The sequence below is a fragment of the Ammodytes marinus genome, assembly GCF_949987685.1.
Source record: "Ammodytes marinus genome assembly, chromosome: 4".
NCBI lineage: Eukaryota > Metazoa > Chordata > Actinopteri > Uranoscopiformes > Ammodytidae > Ammodytes > Ammodytes marinus.
In genome coordinates this window covers 26,220,928-26,248,289 of record NC_137233.1, presented here as the reverse complement: position 1 = coordinate 26,248,289, position 27,362 = coordinate 26,220,928, and the positions used below count along the sequence as shown (strand labels likewise).

At 42.6% G+C, this 27,362-nt stretch overlaps 2 protein-coding genes across 3 annotated transcripts; one reads left to right on the top strand and one right to left on the bottom strand.

Moving 5' to 3' along the window:
• Positions 1-589: 589 nt before the first annotated feature.
• rhobtb3 (Rho related BTB domain containing 3) lies at positions 590-22,622 on the top strand (the record flags this gene model as incomplete). Its single annotated transcript, XM_080026613.1, has 13 exons — positions 590-699; positions 2,421-2,652; positions 3,717-3,909; positions 6,287-6,444; positions 6,896-7,004; positions 9,022-9,217; positions 9,738-9,946; positions 13,947-14,056; positions 15,467-15,572; positions 17,525-17,698; positions 21,018-21,184; positions 21,527-21,623; positions 22,482-22,622. The coding sequence occupies 13 exons, from the start codon at positions 590-592 to the stop codon at positions 22,598-22,600; spliced, it is 1,980 nt and encodes a 659-aa protein (XP_079882739.1). The 3' UTR covers positions 22,601-22,622.
• Positions 22,126-26,942, bottom strand: glrx (glutaredoxin (thioltransferase)). 2 transcript variants are annotated; one of them, XM_080025429.1, is made up of 3 exons: positions 26,678-26,942; positions 25,401-25,533; positions 22,126-22,622 (listed from the first exon to the last, which is right to left on the bottom strand). In XM_080025429.1, exons 1-2 carry the CDS (start codon positions 26,891-26,893, stop codon positions 25,420-25,422), a joined length of 330 nt encoding a protein of 109 aa, XP_079881555.1. In that variant the 5' UTR covers positions 26,894-26,942; the 3' UTR covers positions 22,126-22,622; positions 25,401-25,419. The 2 variants fall into 2 exon arrangements, with proteins under 2 accessions (XP_079881555.1, XP_079881556.1); XM_080025430.1 differs by having other exon boundaries at positions 26,690-26,942.
• Positions 26,943-27,362: the final 420 nt, after the last annotated feature.

Genomic DNA, 27,362 nt, shown 5'->3' with positions numbered 1-27,362 from the left:
TGGATAGCATCTTCTTCACTCACTAGCCTTTTGAACTCAACACCTCCAGCTCATGACACAGGTTTTGTTATAGTAAAGTCCTCTGTCCATTACATACATTTGGTATAACAATTGTAAAGATTGAGTGGAAAAAGTGAGGCTTCTCATGTGGCTGTCATCACTTATAGCTTAGCCATCCTATGAAAAAACAACAACATTTGGTTATGTCACTTGATGACCATTTCGTATGAAGAGTCGGGACAGCGTGTCACAATCAGAACATTTCTGTGTTTCTGTGCCCATAATGCAATGCAGGCTGACTGTGACACATCAGAGCGCCATGGGTGAGAGAACACAACGGCTCATGGGCTCTGATGCTCCTCTGTACATTAATGATGATGTTGGTCTCCGGGACTGGCCCACAGCAAACCCTCAACACTGTTTGAGTCTGAGGCCTTGGTCGATGTGACACTTCCAATACAGTCAAGAAATGTACAAGGCCGTTGGGGCTACACAGAACGCATTGTGCAAAGTTACTTAACATTAAATATTAAGAATATGATGATGTAGTGAAACTGAGAATCATGAGACAACAAGGCAGGTGGCCATTATGTCCAGGTGGTCCTTTGCAACAGGTCAAGAAGATAAAGAGCAGACCATCTGGGGAAAACTGCTTAACAGGGCAGCATCTGGTTCCAGACGGAGAGCACTGCACAGATTGTAAGTGCACTGCATTGAATTACAGTATTGCAGCAGGGTATTGAAACCCAAGGCCTGCACGCTATTAGCGCTTTGTTGTGGTTCTGTGCCTTGTGTAGCCTAAATATTCATCATGGCCATGAATGACATGAGCTAGTTCTCTCTTCCACTCAAAAAGCTTTGCAAGTCTGCCTGGATTTTCGTCAAATAGGGACTACCAGATCTCATTATGGACTTTGTCAGCAAATATAGTATTTTATATTCTCCTGCTGTATAATATTCTCCTTCAGCTCGCTCAGTATTGTCATTATTATCATCCTCACTGTCATTATTATTGAACCCCATGCCACGCTCGTGCCTCTTGGCTAAATCTTTGTGTGTATTCATGTGGGGGTAACCTCAGTTGAATGTGAGTCAGGGATGAGAGAATGTGAGTTATTGGCGCGCACGTGCTTTGCATTGCATTCACCGGTGGACAAAGCGCGCGCCTGTTACTGAATCGTACAGAGCCAGAGGTGAAAGTGCTGTCGTTTAAAACACAAACCATGTGTAGAACTGGCCTACTGTGCATCTGAGTACACCGAGGGAAAAAAAATACACTATCAAACCGGCACGTCGACTGCACAGTCCTGGAGGAAAGATGGTTTGTGTGTGTGTGTGTGTGTGTGTGTGTGTGTGTGTGTGTGAGAGCCATGGAGTGAATGTGAGTTGGCACGCGCTGCTTTTACGCGTGTATGCCCCGCGTGCGTGTTGCTGAGTCAGGCGCGACCGCTCTCTTTATTTCTCTCTCTCTCTCTCTCTCTCTCTCTCTCTCTCTCTCTCTCCAGTTGTTCTTTGCCAGTGAGACTTTGTTTTATCCACCGACGTCATTCATATGGTCTGGACGCCGAGGCAGGCGCGAGCCAGCCAGCTCTGCCCCTTTCGTCGCTAATTGTGTTTCCCCCACCGACTGACAACTTGTTTGTCTGTTAGCGCATTGGCTGCCCATGGGCGCTGCTGTTTAGACACTCTGCTGCTCCGCCGGCTGGGCTGTCCGGTGCGCTATTTAAATGCGGTCGGTTCGGGACGGTATTCGGGCTCCGCTTTTTATGAATGAATTATAACGGAGACGGAGGAAATGCGAGTGACTGCGAAACTCCCCCAGCAGCCGGGCTCCCGGGGGGGCAACCGCCGATGAGAGGGATTAACCACGGAGCTGAGCCGCGGCTCATTGCGGAAAAAGCCGAGTCTGACTGACTGCAGACTGGCGTGGAAACGCACCGCGAGGGAAACACGGGCTCCATAGCGTAGAGCAGCGGACCAGAACCGCGGAGACCACAATGTAAGTTAATATGCTCTCAAGCTGTAACTATGGAGAAGGGGTTCCTGGTATGGTTGCATGCTTTGTTTAGTTGTCAATATATAAACATAATACAAACATAAATAGTATAGCCTACAGGGCCGAACATATTACTCAAAGTGTCTGATTTATTGAACCATAATATGCCTGCCCACTCAAGTGTATAAGGTGCCTTGGCAAGCTTCCCCCCTTCATTGATTTTCAGTGACATAGCCTACAACAGTGATGCACCGTCTCCGTGAGAGACATGCATAATAAGGACCTAAGCCAACAGATCTGGTGCCTCCTCCTCCTCCTCCTCTCCCTCAGTGCCACCTCTGGAACACCATCACCGTCTGCTTGTTGTGTGCTGCTGCTTCATTCAAGTCACTTTCAAGCCATGAGTTGTCTGTCTGGCTTACAGGTCCATCCACATCGTGGCTCTGGGCAGCGAGTGCCCCGGAGGTGTGGGGCCCGGGGAGGAGATCATGGGCCAGGGCCAGCTGCAGGGAGGCCTGCTGTGGAGCTACCTGGGTCACGGAGCGCTGGTGGAGCCCTGCGATCTGGAGAGCAGCCTGCACAACCCAGCCTTCATGGAATACACCTCACGTGTGTTTGGAGATGTCACCGTAGTAGTCCGGGACTGTCCCAGTTGGGTAAGTGTGGTGTGTTTGTGTGCAGAAATTAAGGGGGAGTCAGCGATTCTGGAGAATGCTTGTATTTTCTTGTCAAAATCAGTGAATATCTCCTCACGATCTGCTACCTGTCTGTACTGTATTTGCGCGCTGAAAACAAATCAAACTGGTATGTAAACAAAGGAGCCCACCGCCGTAGATAGCAACATTCCCATATATAGAAACATAGAGACCCTGCATGGGTTTATACCGCATTAATGTTTGCTCATACTTGTGTCCATCCCCCCAATTTGCATGTTAAAATTCAGCCTCAAGACAAGATTAATTTTTAGATGTTGCTTTAGCTCTTTGCTGCTAATCCTTCCTTGCTTATGTGTTACCAGGAAGATTGAAGCAGGCCAATATGGCAAACAACATGCCACACAAAAGTGGTGTAATTTTGTCCCAGCATTGTCATTTGAGACAGTGTGCGTCACCACACTGATATACTGTTTAATTCTGTTTCGTAGAAGAAGACATCCAACATTTCAAATTCCAAGGCCACTTGCCTTCCAGCGCTGATTGCAGCCTTAATAAAAAATGTCTTTCATTTTAAGAGGATGCTATTTTAACGTGCACCGCACTGGAAAAAAAACACAATGATGAAAGAGGTTTTTGTTTTTTATAGCAAATGAATTTGAAATGAAAGCACTGTAGCAGCACTGTATTTGTCCTATTATAGGGCTGTCTAACCCTGTCAGGGGTGTAGCTGGGGTAAGTCTGTCAGTCTAATTCTATGTCTCTTTGTCCTCTTTTTAGTCAAATTGCTCAAAGCTTTTCTCAAGTGTTCGGCCTAATCAGTTGAATCAGGTTGGTTTAGAGCGAGCGGCTAGCCCCACAGAGGCCCTTGGGGGTAAAGTCCCAAGAAAGAGCCACACTGTGGTATTTATACTTAGGGAGAACTCAGAGGGGAATGGTGCAGGGTTATCCAAGCCAAGACTTGTTGCACAGGTTGGGCATGCGGACAATTCTGGATATTGCATTTCTTATCATGTCTGTCCTCATCTGACCTCCTTCAATGCATTTTATTTTCCCTCACTCTCCAGGACTTGTTGGACAGTGATTGGGCCAGCGTACGGAAGGTTTTGGAGCAGGCGGACATCTTGGTCATTAAATATTCAGTCACGGACAAGCTGGCCTTCCAGCAGGTCAGGAACGGCTATGCCCCCAGACTGCGTCCCCTCCTGAGGCACTGGGGCGTGCCTGTCATCCTGGTGGCTGTAGGAGCGCGGCTGAACGGTAAGGACGCACACACCTCTTTGGCCTACGTTTTTTGTCGGAGCCAGGGGAAAGTTGAGTTTGCAACGACAACTGACGGTTCCTTTAGCAGTTTGTCATTGATGGTTGCTAACAGTGACGTTAGAGATGCAGCAAATACAAAATGTCTCATCTCTCATCCATTGCATCTGATGTCTGGCGGTATTTCAGGGTAAATTTACTTGTTGCCCCAGTTGCTGTGTATGTTTTCGGGACAATATCTTCTCATTGGGCCAGTGAGATCCCTGTCTGAGCCTTGTGTCCTCTAGTGAGTGTCCTCCTGATTCATTCTCCTCTTGGCTGCCTTCAGGCTGTCGGCTCACATGCTCCTTGCAGGAAACGCACTAACTTAAGTTTATTTATTTTTTGGCCGTGCACGCCTTGGAGCCAGGCAGCACAGCCTTATGTCACTCAGGTAGGACGAGGGCACTTAGAGGCTGCTTGAAGGTGCAGTCAGCGATTCTGGAGAATGTATGTTCAAAATCAGTGAATATCTCTGCACAATCCGCTACCTGTCTGTACACTGTGTGTATGCTGGAAGGAAAATCTGGTGTTAATACACAGCCTAGGCTCTTTAAACGGGAATGTTGTTGCTATAGTTGGCCCCCTTTGTTTACATACCCTTTGTTGACATACCCGTTTACAGAGCCCAGGCTGTGTATTAACACCAGACGTACAGGTAGCGGATCGTTAATAGATATTCACTGATTTTGACAACAAGCTTTCTCCAGAACTGCTGACTCCACCTTTAAATGTATTTATGTTTTGGCTATGCACGCCTTTGAGGCAGGCAACACCTTAGGTAGGGTGAGGGCACTTGGGCACAGCTTTATTGGAGGCTGCGTAACACATTACTGGAGGCTGCTTAACACATTAGGAATCAAATACATGCCTGCTGACAAGTCAGTACGGCTGCACACACACTGACCCCTCATTGAATCCACATTCTGTAAACGCTCATCAGATGCACCAGGACCAGGTTGTATTTTTAGCACATCTGCTCGGCATACTTTGAGATCCTGTCAGGGCTCCTGCTGCAGAATGATCACAGTGTGAGTCAAGGCTTCGCCAGAGAAAGAAAGAGAGAGAGACAGGAGGAGAAAGAGAGAGGGAGTGGGTACCTGTAGACCATGCAAAGCCTTTGCTTGTGTTTATGTTTGTGGCTGCCATGAGCATTTTCATGCTATCCCCCCATGACTGCAGAGAATGACAGCTTAGCTGCGAGCGCTTCCCACTGCTCGACTTTAGACCACCTCAGGTATACAGCCATGGCAGAGAGCGCTGCCTTACGTACATTAACCCAGCCTTCAAAGCAGCGCTGAGTGCAGGAGCACAGACAGATTTATCCAAGGGCGAGCATGCACACAAATACCATTGATATGCCAAGTCACCGCCTGTCAGACACACACACACACACACACACACACACACACACACACACACACACACACACACACACACACACACACACACACACACACACACACACACGTTTTTCATCCTGCCTCTCTCTGTCACACACAAACTCTCTCTCCGTCTCTTCACCATGCCTGCAGGTTATTAGCAATAGGATTTATCAAATGCTTCGGCACTTACAGTAGCTGTGTTGATGTTTTTAGATGATCTATCTTTTGCGTTGTTGCAAGATTATTATTTTCATTAAAATGGTGTTAAAACGGTACAATGAAATGTTTTGGAAAACAGCATCGCACTACATCTTTCACAAAATGGAAGAATCCATCTCCCTTTTGAATTCCACATTCAATGTGTGTGTGTGTGTGTGTGTGTGTGTGTGTGTGTGTGGACACTGAGACAGACTAGAGGAATCAGGACAAGTCACCATGAAAGCATGAAAAAAACAGATGCCACCATCTGGTTTTTATGTTCTGTTAAAAAAAATCTATTTCAAATGGGTTTATGAAATGTAGTAACTTTAAGTTTGTGTTTTATGCACTTTCTTGCCTGGTGTAAAAGGAACTTGTAACACATATTGACTCATATTTCCAAAAATAGGTTTTGGTTGTCATCTATTGTATTAGACAGATTTACAGTAAGCTGCACGTGTCCCCTTATGGAGTGTCAAACCCAGTGTGGGAGTAGACTGACTCTTCATACTGCGGATCCCAACCAACCTATGATATACACTGTACATATCTTGTTGGATCAGCATTTTTCAGCATTAGCTTTTCGATTCATTCCAGGGTTGGTTCATGCATCCTAAAAAGCACAATGTCCTCTATACGGCCTCATGTATGGCCTCACATATATACCCTCATAAACTATTTATAAGATTCTATTATCTTAACAGTTTGAAAGACTTCCCCCCCTTAGCATTACATTCTCTCCCCTCTGTGTTCAGATGAGGGCCCTCCCTGTACGTGCCCGCTGTGTGCGTCTGACTGGAGCAGCTGTGTGCCCCACAGTGAAGGTCTGCAGCTGTCCCGAGACCTGGGGGCTACCTACCTGGAGTTGCCCTCGCTCAACCACGTCTTTGTGGGCCGATACTTTGGCAGCGTGGTAAGTGGTTACGCCACACAAGGACCTAGTCGGTAGGATCATTTTAATGAGGACAAATGTCAAGTCAGACTATTTTATAAATGTGTTTGTCAGCTGCTGTGTTTGAATGAGGCTTCTTTTGATGGGCTGAATGACTTGTTGGATCCAGCGTCCATTGATAAAGTCAGCATTCGGGTTTTTTTTTGCAGAAGATGAACAATTGCAAGGGTAAGCAAGTGTTTCTTTCTGCTCAAATCAAGCCGCAAGATACAATCTCCACTTTGCACAGTCATCTTGTCTAATAAACACAATGTTTCAGACAGCTACTGTGTGCTTGTTATAGGAGACGAGGATAAGTAGCGACACGTGGACCGGCACAGTTGTCTCCAAAAGCAAATAATTGATGATGTAACATCACTATTTTTTTTGTACCTTGCGTTTGATCTAACGTGTGTCTGTCTGTATTGTTCAGCTGGAGTACTTCATGATTCAGTGTCTGAAACACAAAGCCAAAGAGAAGCCAGAGAAGAGGCGAGGAAATAAAGTCAACGATCTTCGTCCCCCTCACTTAGAACAACCAGGTCAGAGGAATACTACGGTATCTAAAAACTGATATTGCTTTATTATTTCATTGTGTCTTGTCATTTTCTATTGGCAAAGCGGTAAACCTTTCAACATTTTATTTTTTTGTAATTATTTGCAATTATTGATTTTATTTCATCGTCTAATTGTCATGATATTTAGTTATTATTGTTTCTCTTTTGTTATGGTGAATAGGAAACGTTCAACTTGACTGACTGGGTTGTTTTGTCTTGCAGCATGAAAAGAGCTGAGCACAAAGGTTTTACCCCGATCAATACTCTCTGTTCTAAAGCAGACATAAGACGGGAGACAAAGAGCTAGGTGGACCACTTTTATTGAATGACATTTGAATCAATTTTAGCCTGAGCTCCGTAAGAACTAGCTGTAGTGTTTGGTGCCTTTGGCGTTGTGAGGCAGCGATTGTAGTCGTGGGGCTGGAGAGAGAGGATTACCCCTCAACATTCTCTTTCACCACATTCTCTTAACCAGTTTAAGTATTTAGAGGTTTGTCAACTCTTTCAGCCGGTAACACCCCTCAACCTTTTAGCATGGTGCTCAAATAGAAATGTATATTTCAGTTTTGGGAGATTTAGTTGAGGTCTGCAATTTCTAATTAGAAAATGATCCCAAAAAGTTCTTCTCAACAAATCTTTTCTCTTTGAGAAGTTGGAATCAGAGAAGTTTGGGCAATTTTTAGGCCCAAGAAATCGCTCAAACGTTCTATTAGTAATCAAAACAATGGCAATCATTCATCGACTGATTGTTTAGGTTCTAATTTGGTTTTAATCTTCTTATTTTAATTGCAGATTTAATTCTAATTAAGGTTCAAAAACAAGTCACCCTAAGCTTTAAAGCTTGTAGTTTGGAGCAGACTGTAGATTCATTGCAGACTTAATGAAACTGCATTTTTAATATTCAGCAAGAGCAAAATGCTTATTATGAGGAGAGATGAACGATCAAGATCAAAAGAGGCTAAAACACAAACATTCATACACATCAGTGAGCGGCAGAGACAAAGCGGGTTTGATCATTACAGCAATGTCCTCAATGCTGAAGTGCTGCATTTCTGCTGCTTCCCCTTTGTCTTAATGCGCTATTTCTCTTTCGACTCTTTCTCGTAATTGACAGTCTAAAAGACGGTCTGATTAAATCTGCAAGAGGCCGCTTTTCATAATTCCCGGAAGTTGCCACAAACTGAAAGCTTTCTGTGGGTTGTATTTAAAATAACATTAAATAAACTTGGCCAGAAAGCACAACGCGCACACCACAAATAGATCCCATTGCATAATTTATTTACAAAATGCTGCTTAAAAGTGTTGTATCCTACATTCCTGTCTCTAGCTTTTACACCTTCTGCTGCTACTACTGCTGGCGTTTCACTGGTTTTCCTCGCGCAGGCATCTTTTTTACACAAAATAATACGCTTGAAAATATTGAATACAAACTGTGCTGATAAACCGGTGTTAAATATTGATCTGACCCCTTTGCTGCTGTGCATGTCATAATATGATGCAATGACTGACCATCACTGAAGTCCAGCCAAAAAAGGATTTAAGTACCGGCGGATCTGTGTAACACTGCTTAACTCTACTCATGGTGTCGCTTGCATTAAATTTGACATGCGCTGACTCAGGAACAGCACAATATTCCCGGCCAAATGCGATCGGCCATTAAAAAAAGAAAAAAGACGAGGTCCACTATGTATAAGGCATGATTATGAATATAATAGGACAGTGATTTGTGAAGCCCCATCCCCCACGCTCCCTTTTACCTTCCTGCTCTTTATTAATATGAATTCATGAATATGTGTGTTGCAAAGGACAGTTTTTTTTGTTATATGAAATAATTCTTTACCGGTCGTTGCTCCAAATAGGTTTTTCCAATTCTGTACTAATTGTTCATTCTGGTATTTTTCTTTAAATTTTTACTGCTACTCATTAATCTTTGGCTATTGCTCATCCTTCCTTGCTTTCCTCTCTCTTGCTTCTCACCCTCTCCCTCCCTCCTGTCCTCCAGCCCGTCTTCCCCCTATTCGGGTAGAGGAGTCCAGCTTTTCCCAGGACATGCAGTGGCTGTTGGAGCGCGGCATGCAGTTCGCCGATGTGGCATTCTACGCGTCGGACTCCGGCAAAGAGCTGGGGTGGGCGCACGCGGCTGTGCTGTGCGCCGTAAGCCCGTACTTCAGGCAGCTGCTCCTGGGGCCCAAGACCAGGTAGGATAGAGGTGGTGGCTTGCTCTCAGGACGCTGCTTAAAGGAATAGTTCAACATTTTAATGTGTAGCTTTTTGCATCACTCAAGAAAAAGGCGACAAAAACTGTTCCTGTGTATGTGCATGCATTTTTGATGAAGAGCCAGGAGCTAGTCAAAAGATAAACTTTACAACATCAATAAATGATCCTGTGTGCTTTTTGGGACTTGTTTATTTACCACGGTAGCCTATATTTATTTTTATTTTTTTTTACACTTTATGTCATTTTAGAATCAAATACATTCTGGAAAGAAACCAAGGAACTGCCAGTGACAGTTTGTATCCTTTCATTATGTATTTGATTCTGAATGTCTTCCTCGGAAATGCACGCACAGTTACAAGAGAAGTGACCAGAGAAGTGAGGCAAAATGTTGAACTATTCCTTTAACAAGCTCTTTCACCACAGTAGCCAGCAGGAGCTCAGTCCTGCTTAGTGTAAACGCTGATAGATTATGTGTCGTTTTTCATCCGGTGGTTGCACAGGGAGCGTCCCCAGTCGCGGTGTGTTTGCAGAGAGCGGGATGCCGCCGCCCCCGCCCATTCTTCGCTGCTCTCCACCTGGGACGGAGCCATAATTGACGACATGCCGCCGCGCACAGAAGGGCATTCTGCGGGACGGCTCTCTCGTCTGGTGGTGAAGGACCCTCTCCTGTGCATGTGCTTGTGGGAGACTCTCATGTTTATCTACAGAGGTAAAAACATCCAACAGTCCAACGCAGCGCACTACATATAAAAACTGAGACGACAGCCACGATCTGCTTTATTGTCTGTAGCAATTTTTTCATGGCAACCCATCCCAATTCCTGTTAAGATATTTCATCACAAGAACTATACATGTCAGCTTGATGGTGGCACTTCAATTCATTCTTTGGACACCATGGAACCATTGAATGTTAACAATACCAATTACTTGACCAAAAATGTTCCATAACTTTATATCACAGGTGAATTCTAGGGAATGCTGCTGAATCTTTTTGCGTATTGAAAGTTGCACTAACGTAAATCACACCAGTGTCCCCACTAATGAAAACCCTTTGGTTACATCTGCCATTCTGATAAAAGGATCAGTTTCAAAGGAGGTGCCAAATAGAGAAAGTAGGGACCAGGTTACAAAACTGTGCCCAAGACAACGGCCAACATGCACTATGTTATTAACTATGTGCAGGACACTTAAACAAAACTGTAATATCTGCTGAATGAATTGAAAATGCATTTATCATTACGTAACGGAGTTGGATTGATATCCACAGCATAGGAATTCTATTCCTCCCAAAGAAGTTACTCTTTTGCCAATAATTTTGCAGTGAGGAGTAATGTCTTCTGGCAGCAGGAGGCAGTATGCCTACTATTGGTTCTTGTCCAATGTGCCATCATTGTGAGGAACAGAAATACAGTAAGTCAAATTTAAAAGTGCTGGATATTAAGCAACGGTAGTATTTTAATCTAGTTCCTGATCATTCATCGTGTAATTCTGTGATCTCTCGCCGCTTTCCTACCCCACATTTGTACTTGGATGCCTCAGGCCACTCACATTTCCTTCATGTCCTCCCTGCTCACTCACTTCTATTAAACATTATGGACCCATGGAGTGGTTGCACCGAGCGATGTCTTTGCAGAAATTGAACCTCCATCATGTTGATAGCCAATGTGATAGCCTGTTACAGTGGCCCCATACTTACACTGACAAACCATTACCTTTGTAATGAAGGTGCCATGTAGAATTAACGGTATCTTTATATGAACTTGACCTAACATGGATACGGGCATTAACCATGCAACCGAAACATTTGGATGTGTTGTAAAATCGTGGGCCCTTTTACCCAGCATGTTCTCCTGCCGTGTATAAAGCCCAGATTAGACAGCTGTGTGATTGTCAGTGCCGAGATGAAAATCTTCCCAGGTCTGCGGCTCAGAGTCTGCAGTGCTGCGCTTGCCGCATGCATGTTAGAGCGCAGCGCCTTGTGTCTGCCACGCTTCACGGCAGGCTGCATTTTCTGCAGGAGAGCTTACGGCAAAAAAGCTGCATGAACATCTGATTTATGCTCTGCCTCTTAACGTGTATGCGAGCAGGGCTGATGGTATGAAGGCGAGCACTTGCATGTATTCACCAGAGGGAGACACACAAACACACAAGGCTGAGTGTGTGTGTGTGTGTATGTGTGTGTATGTGTGTGTGTGTATGTGTGTGTGTGTGTGTGTGTGTATATTTGAGTGCTGGCGAAGAGTGAGCGTGGAGGGGAAGAAGATTATAGGGTTAGACTAGGATTCACAGAGAGACTGTATGAGTAAGAAAGCCAGCGGGTGAAAGACTGCAGTTTGTATTTTCATGCAAGACCTTGAGGGGCGATGGGGGAATATAGGAAGGTAGGCAGGGGAAAACTGTGAGTATAGTGTGCGAGAGAGTGCTGGGTATTTAAGGTGCTGCTTGCATTTCAGTGAGATCACACATGACGGAGAGAGACAAAGAGTGTTTGGGTGGTGGGGGAGCTGGCCACTAGAGCATGCTGTCAGTGTGTGTGTGTGTGTTTGTGTCTTTGAGAGAAGAGCGGAGACAAGAATCTGTGTGCATGTGCTGAGGAGAATGAGAATGTCACTTGAGCGTAAAACACTGCGGGGAGACTGTGCTTATCCTAGTGTGAAAAATGACTAATGTTAACCCTCAACACGGAGGATCTGATCGTATGTTTAACGCAGCTGACCTCTCAAAGTCTGTACGTGTGTGTGTGTGTGTATGTGTGTATTAGTATATTTTACTTGCGCACAGAAGCATTTGAGCCAATGTTTGGTGTTCATTTGCAGTAAATCCACAACAAGCTGTACTATTCTTTCCTAGAGCAGAGGACAGATAGATTCTGCTCGCATTTCAGTTCCACTCATTTGACACTGTAGCTCATTATATTGGTTATACTGAGCATTTTATTGGTTATGCTAAACAATATCATGTCCCGGTAAACCACACAGTGTCACACTCATGCTTCGGGGTATCTGTCACTTGAGTGTGTGTGGACTGTCACATAGGCTGTGACTTTTTGGATGTGATTTTAACTATGTCAGACTCTCCCTTTGCAGAGTGCTGAACTATTGAATTTGTAAATTGTTTGCTTGTGTGTGTAGTGTGTGTATTACATGTGTATGACACAGATAAATCATTGTTTGTGCGTGTTTGTGGTCATATTAAAACTTATAATAAATATACGTGTTCGTTTCTTAAGAGGAATTAGAGGATGCAAAAATGTTGGAGGAGGCGATGATGAAAAGTTACAATGGATGGTTTAATGAAAAAAAGTGATGTCGGCAATACAGCTTATGCAGTCGTCAGGCAGACAAAAAAGAAGTCAAAAGAGTCTCGTTTCTTGACAGCAGTTCATATTTAACAAGTTCAGTTATACATGTCATTGGATTGTCATTCATCTCGTTCATCCAATCTGCTGGTATCGTCTTGGTGGTTGACCTATGCTCTATGCGGAGACGCCTACACTGACTTGCTGATGTTCCTTCTAATGCAACAGTGTAGCTAACCTATGGTCAGGTCTGCTGACGAGAGTTTACAGAGGGCCATTGTTGAAGAAAAAGATACATCCTCAGCCTCAAGCTGTGGGAAAGTACATAAAGAATTTCTACAATCCTGTGTTCTGTCTCTGTCCTTTCCCTACAGTTTTTACGACATATTCATAACATATTATCAATGTGCTTAATTGTTAGTTAGATTATATAAGGTACATGGAGTAAATGCATTAAATGATGGGGGTTATAACATCATTAATGTTTAGAAATTAAAACGCTATCAGTCATCCTGGCCTCCTTGGGGTCAATTTATAGACTACTGTAGTTGACACACTGGGAAAAGCTGTCCGAGTTTTGTTTTCCTTGAAACTGAATTAAGCATTAAATACACTAGTTTATATTCTTGTCAGGGTTTGATGAAGTTAGGTTGGGTTCAGAGTCAGGTATCTAGAAGATGTAGGGGAAAAATGTTTAACTGTAGAAACTGTTCCAAAAAGTGTCCTTTCTCCACATTTTTGTTTGTCAGTGTGTGTTTGTGTCGGTGGGTGAGAAGTGAAGCTTTTTTTTTTTGCATCTATATTTACATTTTTCCAGTTCCTTTATATCCAACATATGAAAACATCTAGTGGTGTATTCACTTCTGTTTTGTGGTGTCTGGCTGCATTATGTTTGAGCGGCACAGCTCCAGAGCCAATCTGTCACCCTGCCTACAAGCTGTCTTACTATCAGGACCGTTTGTTGAGATAATCCCTCTCATCAGCCCAAATACCATCATTATGAACTACTAATGGTGTGATAAATCCAGCCCAGCCCAGGTCCCCTCTTCTATTGACAGTCTGTGTTTGACTGCTTCATCTCTCTGTGGTGAGAAGATGCAGCATTTTCCCAAATGATAAAGCAGGGTGAAGAGTTTTACTTGATTTAGTTTTTGTTTTGATTATATTAAATTAATATAAAAATTAAATAAAAATTATAAACCAATTGGCTTGGGTGCAGATTTATTAATGCCCCAAGGTGTGTTTTGCACTGGCCTTTGTGTCACAGTTTCTGACATTCATGGAATGTGGACTACGAGTCCCATCCATGGATTATATAAGCAGTTAAAAGAGTTTGTCTGTGTTTTTCTGTAATCTGTATACTATCTTTGGTCTTGAGAATGTTTGTGTTTTGTTGGTGTATGTTTTGTAGGAGCTTGGGAGTGGGACCACCTCCAGGAGGCCTTAGAGGAGAAGCTGAAGAATACACTAGCTGTGGCTCAGCTTATAGAGCGCATACGCTCCCTAATCGGCAGAGAAAGGGTGAGGCCTTCAAAGTTTCGAATCAACTTTCTTCTATTTTGCTAAAAAACACAGAAAATGTAATCTTGATGAAAACTTTAATATCTTATACTATGTATGCTCCCCAACAAGAGAGGTTAAATATACATTATGTGTTAAATCAGTTCTTTGAAGGTATAAACACTGTTTTTTTGTACAAGTAGTTACAAACATCACCTTCATTTGCAAGTCCTTGTTTAGACACAGCACAGTGATTATGTGTCTATAATTAGGTTGGCGTATTTACATAAGTACTGCCCGTATCACCTCTCAGATACTGTGGGAATTTGCACACAAATAAACAAGAGATGCTCTCAAAGGAGCTAAGGCACGTCACAGGAGGTGTAAGTATAGTTCACATTTGACATCAGCCAGGAAATCTGACATTTTGTCCAAAAAATTGCAGCATCACATGCGTAGCGTTTTGTGTCTACTGTATAGAGAAAACATTAGGTGGCTTCATGTAACAGGCAGCATACTTTAACATTCAGAGAGAGATCATGAGATATGACATGGCTTGGTCCGACAAGCCTTTGGCACAGTGCAGGGTCTACCAGCCCATCTGGATAGAACTAGGTCTTCTTCCCTGAGGCAGTGTTAGGATGAGCTGGCACAGCGAGAGACGGACGGGCCTTTTAAACGCGATGAGACGCCTTAGTGTCCTGTCATGATTTGATCTGGGCCTCTGCAAAGACTTTGTAGAGCGAGGTTCGCCCCACTCTTTGAGACCGGCCAAAATGTGCTTTCCAGAAGCTTTCCCTGCACTTACAAACGAAAATCATAGAGGCCTGATTCTGCGGGTGGCTCTTCTGAAGACTCTTGTGTTTGCTCCCTCTGCAGCAGGGCACTGCCAGAAAGTGGAGTTCTTTGTGCTTCAGTTGACTGAGAAAGGTCACGTAATGGTAATGGGGGTGCTTTGAAAACACTCATTTGTGGACTCAAGTAAACCTCTTGTGCGCACACGCTTCAAAGAAGACACACTGACAGATTTTCTCATTCTACCGATTTCACCTGCTGTGAACTGCAGCACACTATATACACACATTCCCTTACGCATCATTCAAATGCTTCAAATGAGCAGAAACGTGTGAATAAACAGACAGTCTGCTTCTCAGTCTGTTAGCCAGTTCAGTCATGTTGTTCTTGGCGTTGCAGTTCAAATGTGTCTGGGTAGCGCTAAGCAAGACTGGCATAGAAGCCATTTGTTTTCAACAAGGGAAGGATATAAATGCACAGAATGGCAATTTTGCTGATAACTAGTAACTAACTTCTAGCAGAGGAATGTTAACAATCTATGTCGTGTTTCTTTTGGCTACTGTTTTGTGTGTGTGTGTGTGTGTGTGTGTGTGTGTGTGTGTGTGTGTGTGTGTGTGTGTGTGTATGTGCACGTAGGGCCCCAGGGACACGCCGAGTGCGCGGGCAGCTCAGCTCGGCCCCCAGACCCTTGTCAACCTCTTCAATTCTCCTCTTTACTCTGACGTCATCTTCATGGTTCAAGGTGGGTCCACGCCGATCTGTTGGACACACACACATTCACAGGTGCATGCCCCGTCACAGAGCCAGGGAAGGTCACATGTTATTAGCCTTGACTGAATCATGATCTCAGTCATCAACTTGGAGACCAGGGGCCGTATTCACAAAACATTTTATCTTAGCGCTAAGAGTACTCCTAAGGAGCACTAAAAGTTCTTAGTAAGGAGTAATTTCTTAAAACCTATTCACAAAGCTGATAAGATCAACTTTTACTAAGGAATGGGAGGAACTCCTAAGCTGAGAATAGAGGGCGGTGTTGACCCTGTTGCTATGGATGATGTCATGTTCATACCTTCTATGCCCACAGTGATTGGCTGAGAGGGAATGAGAGCTAAGAGTGAGTTTATGATAGAAACACTGTGGAGATATCCATATCGTGTCGCTGTATTAAAGTGAAGAGTTTTTATATACAATTAATGACAAGTGACACTGATTTAACATGAAACCAAGATACTGCAGGGTTTCCCACACATTCGTTCACAATTAACCTACAATAGCGCCACATAGGTCTATTAATTTAAAATGTTACAATGATTTGAATCGGAAAAAATATCCTCATTGAACAGCTGCACGCCATGCACTCTCACTGTATTTCCCTCAACGGCGGACTATGCCGCAATAGTCAGACAGCGGCAAACCAGGAAATTCGCAATTTAGAAACAACAACTGGCGAAATCGTAAAGTGCATGCGGAAGGAAAAAGGCGAGACACGCTACTATACAGTAGCGGACCTGTGGAATGGAGGAGTTGGAAGCGCCACATATGGGCCTACTCTAGTAACAAATTAAACCCAAACGTGACACCAACAGTAACTTTCAGTGCATCGTAAACCCAAAGCAACTGCAGGAAAAGGAACTTAATACATAATTTTTTATATAAATATAATAAATATAAATGTGTCTATACTTTCTAAACATAGCTTTACTAAGATCATTAAACCCTTACAGCTATTAAGGTACCTTTTGTAAAGCTCACTAGCATTAAATCTCTCCAAAATGCCATCAAATGAGTGTCTGTGATTTACTCTTAGTGACTTAGGAGTCCTCTCGAGGACTCCTAGCTTTTCATAGATTTAGGAGCTAGTTTTAGCGCTAAAATGCTTTGTGAATTACACTTATCTTAAAAAGTTAGGAGTCCTAAAATTAGGAGTGAAACGCCCCTTATTTTTGAGAGTTACTCCTAAATCAGCACGTTAGGACCTACTCTTAGCCTTAAAATGTTTTGTGAATACGGCCCCAGGTCAGATAAAATGGTCCTTGGGCCTCCCGCTCCTGTCACGTGTCATCCCACCAGCAGCTCCGCGTCAAGCTGCATTTAGCCAATTCTCCATTTAAACATCAAACTGAGAAGTCCGGAAATAAAGCCCCAAAGCCTCTCCTCAATCAATATCTATCTCAGGGAGCTTTTCTAGTCCTTAACTAGTTCAACTCTTGCAGGTCACAGAGAAAATTTCTACAAGAATATTTGATGCATTTCAGTTTTTTTCTCTCGCTTAAGTGCTGCTGCTGTGTGGTAAAAAAAGCTGTCACTGGCTGTTAATGGAATTTAATGAAAGCGATTATGCCCAAGCTTTTCATGTGATTTGTTTCCTGTTAATATAAACGACCCATTATGACAGATCGTCACTCGTAAAAAAAAAAGAAGACAAAAATGGAATTAGGTTTTAGCCTCTACATCGCTGTCAGGAGGTAAAAGAGACACATTGTTGATGTTAGCAGTGTTCGTCCTCCAGTGGTTTTAGATCAAAGAGACATTCTTTTAACTATCTGTCAAAATTTCAATAAATGAATAAAGCGCAGTTCCCACTCCAGGGCGTTTCACTTGGCAGCTCTTTGGGACAGTTTCCTCAACGCCAACCTGAAATACTGAACCTTAAGATGTTTATCATTTTTGCACACGGTCTTTGGTGTGTTGAAGGGAGCGTTTTGCCAGCACACCGGGCAGTGCTGGTGGCGCGCTGTGACGTCATGGCGGCCATGTTCAGTGGGAAGTACGCAGAGGCCCGCAGCAGAGTGGTGCCCATCCACGGTGTCTCCTCGGACACATTCCTGTCTTTCCTGGAGTACCTCTACACTGACTCCTGCTGTCCTGGTGAGTTTACTGCACAGTACTATATACCACTGCCTGCCACCACCACTGTATACATTAAGATTAACACCCAAATGCCACGTAAAACCACAAATCACATCGCCAATGGGAGGTCTAAATATAGAAAGAAAATCCCCCCCCCCCACACACACTTCTTTATCTTGAGGACTAATTAAACCCTGTAGCAGATTTAGTATGGTGGTGAGATTGATTGCAATGGGAAACCCTCAGTCAGTGTGTTATTCATTCATCCACCTATAACTCCTCCCTCGGGCTGTTGCTGTAAATAAAAATAGAGTTAGCTTAGTGTGGTAATGTATAATAACTCTAAAGAGACGCTTGGTTTGATCTGTTGCAGAGATGAAAGTCGCTTTGGATTGCCACAGATCCGAATCCAACAAAATTACATTTTTTTTTTTACAGAAGGACGATGGGCCTTTTGATTTGATTTTAATGTACGTCAGAAATAAGCACCATCAGATAACACTTAAGAGAGGTACGGTAGTGTCTTCCTCTAGGCTCTCAGCCCAAAACAAAAGCGCAGATGACGAGGGCTATCAACCATCTGTGTGACTGAGACATGCTGCCAGTGTGGAGAACAGCACTGAGCTTAAAATGAAATTAGTTTTAGTGATGAAAATATCAACCCTTGGCATCATAGCGTCTTCTGCTCTTAGTGGCGCCAACTTGCAGCCCCACAACCTGTTGTTTATGTTGTTGGTTTCCTCTGTCACTATCTGTCACTTTGTGCGCTGCCTTTTTTATTTTTTAAATATATTTTTTGGCATTTTTATGCTTTATTTTTATTATATTTTTTTAGATATTTTTTGGCATTTTTATGCTTTATTGATAGTGTAGAGACAGAGTTGAAATGGGGCAGAGAGGGGAGTGACATGCAGAGAACGACCGCGGGCCGGAATCGAACCCGGGTCTGCTGCTGTGCCCGGCCCGAGGGGGGACGCCCTACCAACTGAGCTAAGGGCGCCCCCGCGCTGCCTTTTTAAAGTAATTAGTGCTGATTATACAGTACTCTCTGTTGATGATGATGAGCTACAGATTTAATTACATTTGGCAATAGTTGTATTTTTAACACAGCATCAAGTGTCTTCCTCTAATGGGAAAGTTAAGCAGATACTGTTGATCACACTGATAATCAACACTCAGCTCTCACCGTCAGACACTTTTTTGCTCATTGGTTTGGTGTTTCAACAAAAAAATAGTAATGTATTTCTAACTGTAGGTTGTTCTTAGTCCATAGGGTTACACACACAATTATGTGCTAATATTCCAGTGATACATTACATGTCGTAGGTTTTTTTTTTCAGGAGTAGGTGGACCAAACCATACCTTAATATGCTAGGGAATATTAGTTTGACGTTTTAACAGGTTGCCAAAGGGACTCTAATGTAATGTTTAAATTTCAGTTTGTGCTGCTATATGTTTGTGGGCAACTATTTGTTACCAGGTTAAAGCTTAAATGTCACCAAGGCATCTAATGCCCCCTAATGGTAAGAAATTACCTAATGCAATCATGTCAACAGGGCTTTGGTATAAGTAGTGTGTGTGTGTGTGTGTGTGTGTGTGTGTGTGTGTGTGTGTGTGTGTGTGTGTTGGATTGTGTCCATGACATCCATGGTGACATCACTGTAGTCCCTCTTGAATCCAACCTTCCAACTAAAGCTAATTACAAATTCAGAAAGCACAAAAAAAGATGTTACGCTCCTTCATGAATAGATAAAGCCATAAAACTGTAATTTGCATTAACAGAATTACAGAGTTAATTACAGCATTGGCTGTCGTCTTACTTTCCAGTATTTTTATATCGAGGCTGCTGAACACACGACAGTATGTAAAGGTTCAGTGTAATCCTTCCTGAATGGGCTGCGACTGAGGGCTGACAATCCCCTTATTTAGTGGCATGAGATGTTTTTAATGAAACGGCGAGAAAAACCTCAACAAGCAAGCCACCCTAAAGATACAGCTTAGCTACAAGGAGGGTAACGCAAGCTGTTTCCAGAGATGCAGCTTCTAGTTGAGTCATGGGAACAGGAAATTAAATCCATGAAAGAGCCCCAGAGGCTGCAGCCGCTGCACTATGTTATGCAAGAGCTCAGTGCTCAAGGTCGACGCAAGGTAACTCCACCAGTATAGCAGCAAAAACCAAGGCTTTCAAATCAAAGCAGGAGGACTTCATTCACACAAAAACGGTTCACTGTACATACTGTGAGCTAGAAGAAGGTATGTTACATGGTTTTGCAGCTGAACAAAACAAACCTGTACGGCTGCTGCTCAGTTAAAGGTGGAGTCAGAAATTCTGCAGAATGCTTGTTGTCTTAATCACTTTTCCTCATATTCTGCTACCGGTCCATTCTGTGTATGAGCTGGGAAAAAATATCCAGTACACATCCTGAAGTTGAAGCAATTTGATTTCACATTTTGACATACTATTAGTTGTTTGAGGTTTGTCGCATGTATGTTTGTAAAGATGTAATTAGACCGTTTGGCATAGGCAATGGGAAATTAAATATTTGTTCTATTCAATGTGATCTGAGCCCCGAACCCTAAAGCACACAGCTCAGATTTTGTCCATGTAATGATAATGCCTTAAAATCATAGAAATTGCTTAATCGTGTCTGACGTCTTGTAAAGGTGGCTTTGTAAACAATATTGTAGTAGAGTGCTATAAGCAGATAGTGGTTCTGGAAAATGTGTAGGCATGAAAACATGTGTTGTTCTCTGGTCACCTGACAAAAACACACCAAATACTCACTCTACTTTTGCTGCGTCTCTCCACCAACTCCTTAGGGAAATCTCTGAGTCTTTTAGCCCTTAATTGCTCCCCTGTGTTCACCAGCCAGGCCCGAGCTGTGTCTGCCTGCTGTTTAATGCTGGCCAGGTAGTGTGCAGTCAGTGACAGGGAAATAAAACTGTTAAGAACTGGGCCATAAAAAAACAACAATGAAATACACTGAAATGCTCATTGAACACTGAATAATACCAACGTGAAGTTTGCTGTCAAATGCTTAGTTTGAAATTCGTCTTAAAGTGACTAAGTGTGAGGACTGATGCCTTTTGAATGTGTTCTGCATTTTATAATTGTGTTAAATAGACACATTATTCCTTTATTATTATATGGTTGGTTAAAGCTTCATAGGGCAATCCTGCTAATAGCTTTACTTAAAGAGAATTTTACATCATTTATTTCCTCTGGAGGCCTAAACGCTTAAAAATGTGTCCTGCTGTTGTATAAAATAAACAAACAATTAGTGCCTATATTCAGTATAACAGACAGTGCTGTGTGTGTGTGTGTTTGTGTGTCCAGCCAGTGTGCTGCAGGCCATGGCGGTGCTGGTCTGTGCTGAGATGTACCAGGTGAAACGTCTGCAGCATCTGTGCGAGGTGTGTGTGTGCGCTTACCTTCAGAGCATGCCCAGTAGAGAGCTGTCATCCACGGGCATCAGCGTGATCCGACTACTCCGCCGAGCAAAGGTCAGTGCAACGTTTGAGTGTACCGGGGGAAAAAAATCAAAAGGGCAAGAGACATAAACCGAGAACCCTGAACACACCTGCAGGAGATAGCTTATCCATGTCAATGACTGCTTCATATTACTGTTGACTTCAGCTGCAAAAATGTGAATGCTGCATAAAAGGGGAAATGTAGCTGGTTGTTCAAAAAAAAACAATGACATGTTTTTTTTTCTGTGGCAATCTTGTCACATGCAGTAGCCCTAAGCTTTCATCTGTAACAGACATTCATGAGTATCTTTTGAAAAGCGTTCACTCTCAAAAGAATTGTTATTTGTCATAATGTCTGTTTGAATTTATTTTCAGTGCCACAATGCAGAGCAGCTGTACGTGTGGCTCCTCCACTTTATCGCCAACAACTACCTGATCTTCAGCCACAAACCTGACTTCTTGGAGCTCTCAGGTCAGTGTGCCAATCTGTCAACTGTTCAAATAACAAGCCTGGTTAGTGCTTCAGACTTCATCCTAAAAATAATGAAGTGCCTCCAGGCTTTTGAGGGCCTGTTGTGTTTTTCACACAGTGTACCGTCTCACTTTAGCTCTGCCTAATGATAGGCTACCATTATTTTTTTAAATACATGAGGTGTCGTCAAGGTGTCCTCCAATCGATTGTAAATTGAAATATAACTCCATTTGTCACTTAAACACTTTTGGAAAATAGAAAGTGGGTTTACCACCCTCTATTTTAATGGTGTCCTTTCAGTTGATTTTTTTATAGTCTAACATGGTCAAAGACACCTGTGAAAACCTCTGTATTTTATGCTATGTTTGCACAATAAGACAGTATTTATGTGTCCCTTTAAAATAATGCCTCTAGTCCTTATAGTATAAATCATACTATAAGTTGAGCAGTCATATGCAATTAATAAGTCACAAAACAGACAGACTACCACATAAGCTTAAATTGCGTTGCTTTGGTTAGCAGCGGAAGCATGTTTTATTGTCATTATTAGTCACAAGCAAGAATCATTTAAGGTCATTGGACGGGTACTGAAGGGCACAAGTGAAGTCAAAAAGGCCAGAAGAAGGAGTAGCACAAATCCATCACTGTGGGAGTAAACTTACAGTCTTATCAGATAGTGTGGCTTTGTTGTCTGTGTCCATGGCATTGATCCAAGGAGCTACCGCTGTACATGTTAGTGGAAGAACGTGCCAAGTATTACACATCTTTTGCTATAATGATATTAAGAGCAGACGTAGTGTTGTGTTACGTAGATAATGGTTAGTGATATGTGTTTTTTTGTTTGTGTGTGTGTTCCAGAGGAGGAGCGTGAGCAGGTGGAGAGGCTACGCTGGCCGTCCAGAGGCTACCTGCAGGAGCTCAGCGAGTACCAGCAGCAGCGACGCAAGCTACGCAAGTCCCGCTGCATAGTCATGTGACCCCCACCTGCACGCCCAACACCTGTGAAGAAACGGTGTGGGGGGAGAGAGCACAGGAGGGACACCAGGGAGAGAGGAACGACAAACAGAGAGGCACGTCATCAACGGCTGGAGAAACGAACAGTTAACAAAAGCTTTTTCAGTTTGTCCTGCTGGATTAAAGGCTGATTCTGAAGGACACACAGCTGCAGCAGAGTACACCATGAGACTCCTTAACTAAAATGAGCAATGACATGCACCAAATTGAAACACCTCTCTCCCCCTCCTGGAGCAATGACTGTGCGCCCTTTTTTGCATAATGACTATTCCATCATGGGCAATACAAAATGACTGATCCTTTAAAAACTAATCTGAATATAAAATGACTGGCTGGCCACTGGCTCTTTGAAAGAATATATTTCTATCGGTGGAAGCAAAATGGTGGACTTCAAAAGGTGAACAGTGACATAAAATGGCTCCATTACAAAGTGCAGATATATCAAATGACCACACATCTGTTGAAACCACACACTAGGATCACGTAGAGACTGTTTCAAACCTCAGTAACGGGTAATATGATTTCAGGACGAAAAAAGCAGGACGGAAACTGTGTTTTCTTCTCTACTCCACACCTGGGGATGTCTGTATGTTTTGTCCGCTGGACTGTTCGTCTTCAATTAAAACCTCTGCATCGGTGACCCATGATGCATCTGTGTCCTGTTGGTTATGGAACCTGTGTGATTGTGTGCACACGCAGCATTTCTGAAGCCAAAATCTCTGTAACTTATTTGTTGCTCAAACAGCATTTCAGCCGAGTGCCCGGTGGCATACTTTAAAAGTGAAAGCTGGTAAACTGGTATTACTGCTGGTAGCACAGTCAAGCCCATTTTCAGATATAATCTGAAACAAACTCAGCCGAGCAGGACCAATTCAAGTACAATTATTTGATTAGACTTTTTATGATGGTGATCCATGTGAGATGTAATACATTGTAATGGTAGTCTGTGTCAAACCATCAAACTTTCATTCAAAATGGCTACAAATCAAACTACGCATAAGACTATATCAAAAACCAAGAACTCTGTTCACCAAACAGTGATCGCTGTTATTTTTTAAATCTGATTTAAAGCCTATGAGCTAAACTTGTTCACCGATTCCTTTGCAGGTTAAAATGAGATGATGTTGAAACTACTACTCAACTATTTGCAATAATAATAACGTTCTGTCTCTGGCGCATAAACAGGCAAAAAGCCTTTTGTAGCATTAACATGTACAGAAGCCATAGAGAGATCTAGGAAAAACCACCATATCATGAACATAAGTTAGTACACTGAACACCACAATGCCTCTGGGTGGGTACACAATATTTATTTGATCCTATTTTTTTTAATCATAACAAGTTTATGATTTATTGGTGCTGCAATTATTTTGTAAACTACTGTATACTGTATGTGGATTATGACATTATTGTTTTGACAATTGAATCAGAGACAACTGGGTCGCACTATTTTACAGTCTACTGTTTTACTGGTATTTACTTGAACGGTGCATGATAAGAATAAAAAGGTAGATCGTAGAAGAAGACAGAAAAACTTAATGTGTCAGGTAAACTTTTTTTTTTAAAGGAAGAAAAAAACTCAAAGGTGACATTTTGCAGCTATTTTTTATTGAGTGGATCAGTATAAATCAATAATAGTCTACGATCAGTATGTAACTGTATTTGTATCAGGTTCTTGCAGTACTTGTATAGCAGCAGGCTGAGTATTTAGTACAAGAAATCCACTACTGTGAGATTTTGAGAGTGTAATTGTGAAATCAGTCAGCACCTCTCACCACTGTATTTAACCTCCTGCTGCAACCCATCCATCAATGTGTGCGTCTACTCAGAAATCCACAGACAAATCACAATCCCCCTTTAAAAATCAGTAAATAGCAGTTGAAAATCTGGACTGTAAAACAAAGTGTTCTCAAGTGTATGGAAACACATGCGAGTCTCTACTGGGCCAGTGTTGTACAGACTGTACATACCACCACGTCTGACTTTAAATAAAGACATTTTTCAGAATGAACATAGGAGAGACTATGTTTGTACATTATTGTGCAGGCAGGGCCAGTTCTTCAGGTGTTTGTGTGCATTTTGAGCGCGTTCAATTCTTTCCAAAAAAAAAGTTGCTTTAGAGACGGATGGGTGACAAACTAACAGAAAAAAAATATTTTTATCGTCGACAATGACGTTGTCAGCCGTTTTCCGACGATGAATGTATGTATGTGCTGACACTTTTCTGAATGAAAGTGAACCTGTAAGTCTGCAGAGGGTGAAGTCACACCCACAGGTTTGCTTAATGCCACAATAGGTCCGTTGTAATGTGTTGTTTTACATAGGTGTTAACCTGGGTCGAGGGCAAGAGCATATGATTCACTTGATTTTCATACTCCTCAGAACATTCCCATGTGGAGGCGTCTCCATTCTTTATGTATCTGAACTCAACATTCAGGTGTTTCCCTTTCGCTAGCCTGTACATTCCTGTCATAAAGTGATACAGTGTGTGGGCCTAGAGCTCATTGCACTCCTGTCTTCTTCACCACAGAGCCATTGCCTCCCATCTCTTTGAGAAAAGCCTCAGGCACATTATTTCCTCTCATTTATTCATCATCCCTATGCTAATAAGAGCTTGCTGTTGCATGCTCTTAATAACTTGCGCTGGGTCTTCAGATTGGCTACACCCACCTCCTTTTCTTGCCCACTTTGACAAATTTGTCCCTGCCTTTTCACTTCACACACTTTGTCTCTCCCTCTATACGAGTGTGTGCTGTGGTGTACCTGGGAGGTGTGGAGCGCGTCACTGCAGGGCTCCAATAGACTGCAGCATGCCCTCCAGTTTACCGCTCTTATGCAGTGTCTCCACGTCGCTGCCGCCTCCAACACACTCCTCACCGATAAACACCCGAGGGACCTACATTCAAAACACAAAAGCAGACAGGGACATCTGTATTGACTAGTTACATTACAAATGAAGATTTTTGCACACATCTAAACACAAATAACTTGTGTTTTGTTCTAAATTATTTGTATGATAATTGATTTATTTACGGTTTTCTGATTGTCGTTATGAATTATAAAATTATAGAGCAGAAGAATTTGAGGTTTGGACTGTTGGATGAACAAAGTGGAGGTATGAATTGGGGGTGCGGGCGATTGTTTTGGCATTTACCAATATTTGTCTTCTTTCTTTCTTTTTTTTTTTTTTTTTTTTTTTTACAAACCAAACTCTCAATTTATTATACTGAAAAATAATCATAAAATGAATCCATGATTAAAGAGTAGGTTGAGGCTGAGTAGGGCCTACTTTTATACGGAAGCCCTTAATGGACATTGAATCATACATTTTAATTCCTTTTCCAGGTTCGTTATCTCAAAATAACGACATTTTTATCACTATCTTGACAAAAAACAAAACACAAATGAACTTGTTATCAGAGGAAATAAATAGGAGGATTCATTGTCCCTTTAGGGCTACTATACTTTTTAATAATTTAATACCTATGTAGGCTACATTCCCTGATTATACTATAGCCTACTCGAACAGTTCAAAGAAGGACTTGACCCTGTAACAAAGTCATGCACACATTACCTGATAAACTGACATCTGTTTCATCAGTAACTTTCAGGTTTAACGTTTCTATGGAGACTGAGGCTGACATAAGGGAGGATGTTTCTCATGTTACTCCATGCGCACTTCCTGCTGAAGACTACCCGAACGATTGATTTCTTTGGATGAAATAATAATGTAATGGGTTAACTGTGGTCAAATTAATCAAATATTCACATATTTACAAATATCAGGCCTAATAGCTTACATACAGTGCTAAAAGGCTATTTTGTTTTAATAGTTTCATGCATAGCCTACTGATAGCCTACACCTCTTTGTTTACGGAAACATTAGCCCACTAGTTATGTTTTAATGTAGGTTACCTTCCCTCGGTTTCTTTAGAATGCTACACATTGGCTACATTTCCTGAGATAGACGCAAGTGAGCTCTTCTGTAAGAAGAGACACTCCTCCCCGGCTGACAAAGCAGCAGCGTCTGTGGTGTTTACCGCATGGTTTACCGTGCGGGCTCCGGTCAGCTCCAGGAAGTAGTCTTGCAAGCTGGCCATGTCGCTGCGTCCACTTATGTCAACGTACTCCAAATGTCCCGGTTTGAACTTGTATTTGGACAAAACGTCTTTGGCCTTCACGCAGAACGAGCACGTGGGCTTAATGAACAGCACCACTTTGTCTCCCTTGATCTTGGTCTGCACAAACTGCTCCATTTTAAGTCGCTCGGCTGATATGAATGGGTCAGAAGACAAGAGAGCAAAAGTGATACCAACAGGGAGGGAGGGGAGGAGGTAGCCTATTGTCACTCCGCGTTTTGCAAATTATGGTAATTTTGATGACGTAGAAGGTTTTTTTAAAGAGACAGTAGGCCTACACAGTCCTTCGTGTGCACCATGGACCTTTAGAGGTGTGTACGAGCTAAGGATTTTTTCAGCAGGGGTTGTAGCGTAGCCGATTCAGTGGTCTATACACTGACCAATAGGGTTGCTTAAAGGTGAAGTAAGCGATTTATGTATCAAGTGTTTAATCGCTCTTTATTCATACAGTGATCACTTAATGTGCGCGTTTCATAAAACCGATCTCTCAGTCAGCTGCTCTGCATTTAATCGGCAGATAAACTTTTTGGGGATCCCGAAATTAATATCCAATCACAAGAGAGAACGCTACAAACATACACCTGTC

Bases quoted from the DNA above. Each gene is read 5' to 3' on its own strand.
- glrx (XM_080025429.1), bottom strand. From the start codon at position 26,893: ATGGAGCAGTTTGTGCAGACCAAGATCAAGGGAGACAAAGTGGTGCTG. The intron at 25,534-26,677 runs GTAAACACCACA...TTTTGAATGTAG, and splicing joins CCCGCACGGTAAACCATGCG to GTCCCTCGGGTGTTTATCGG.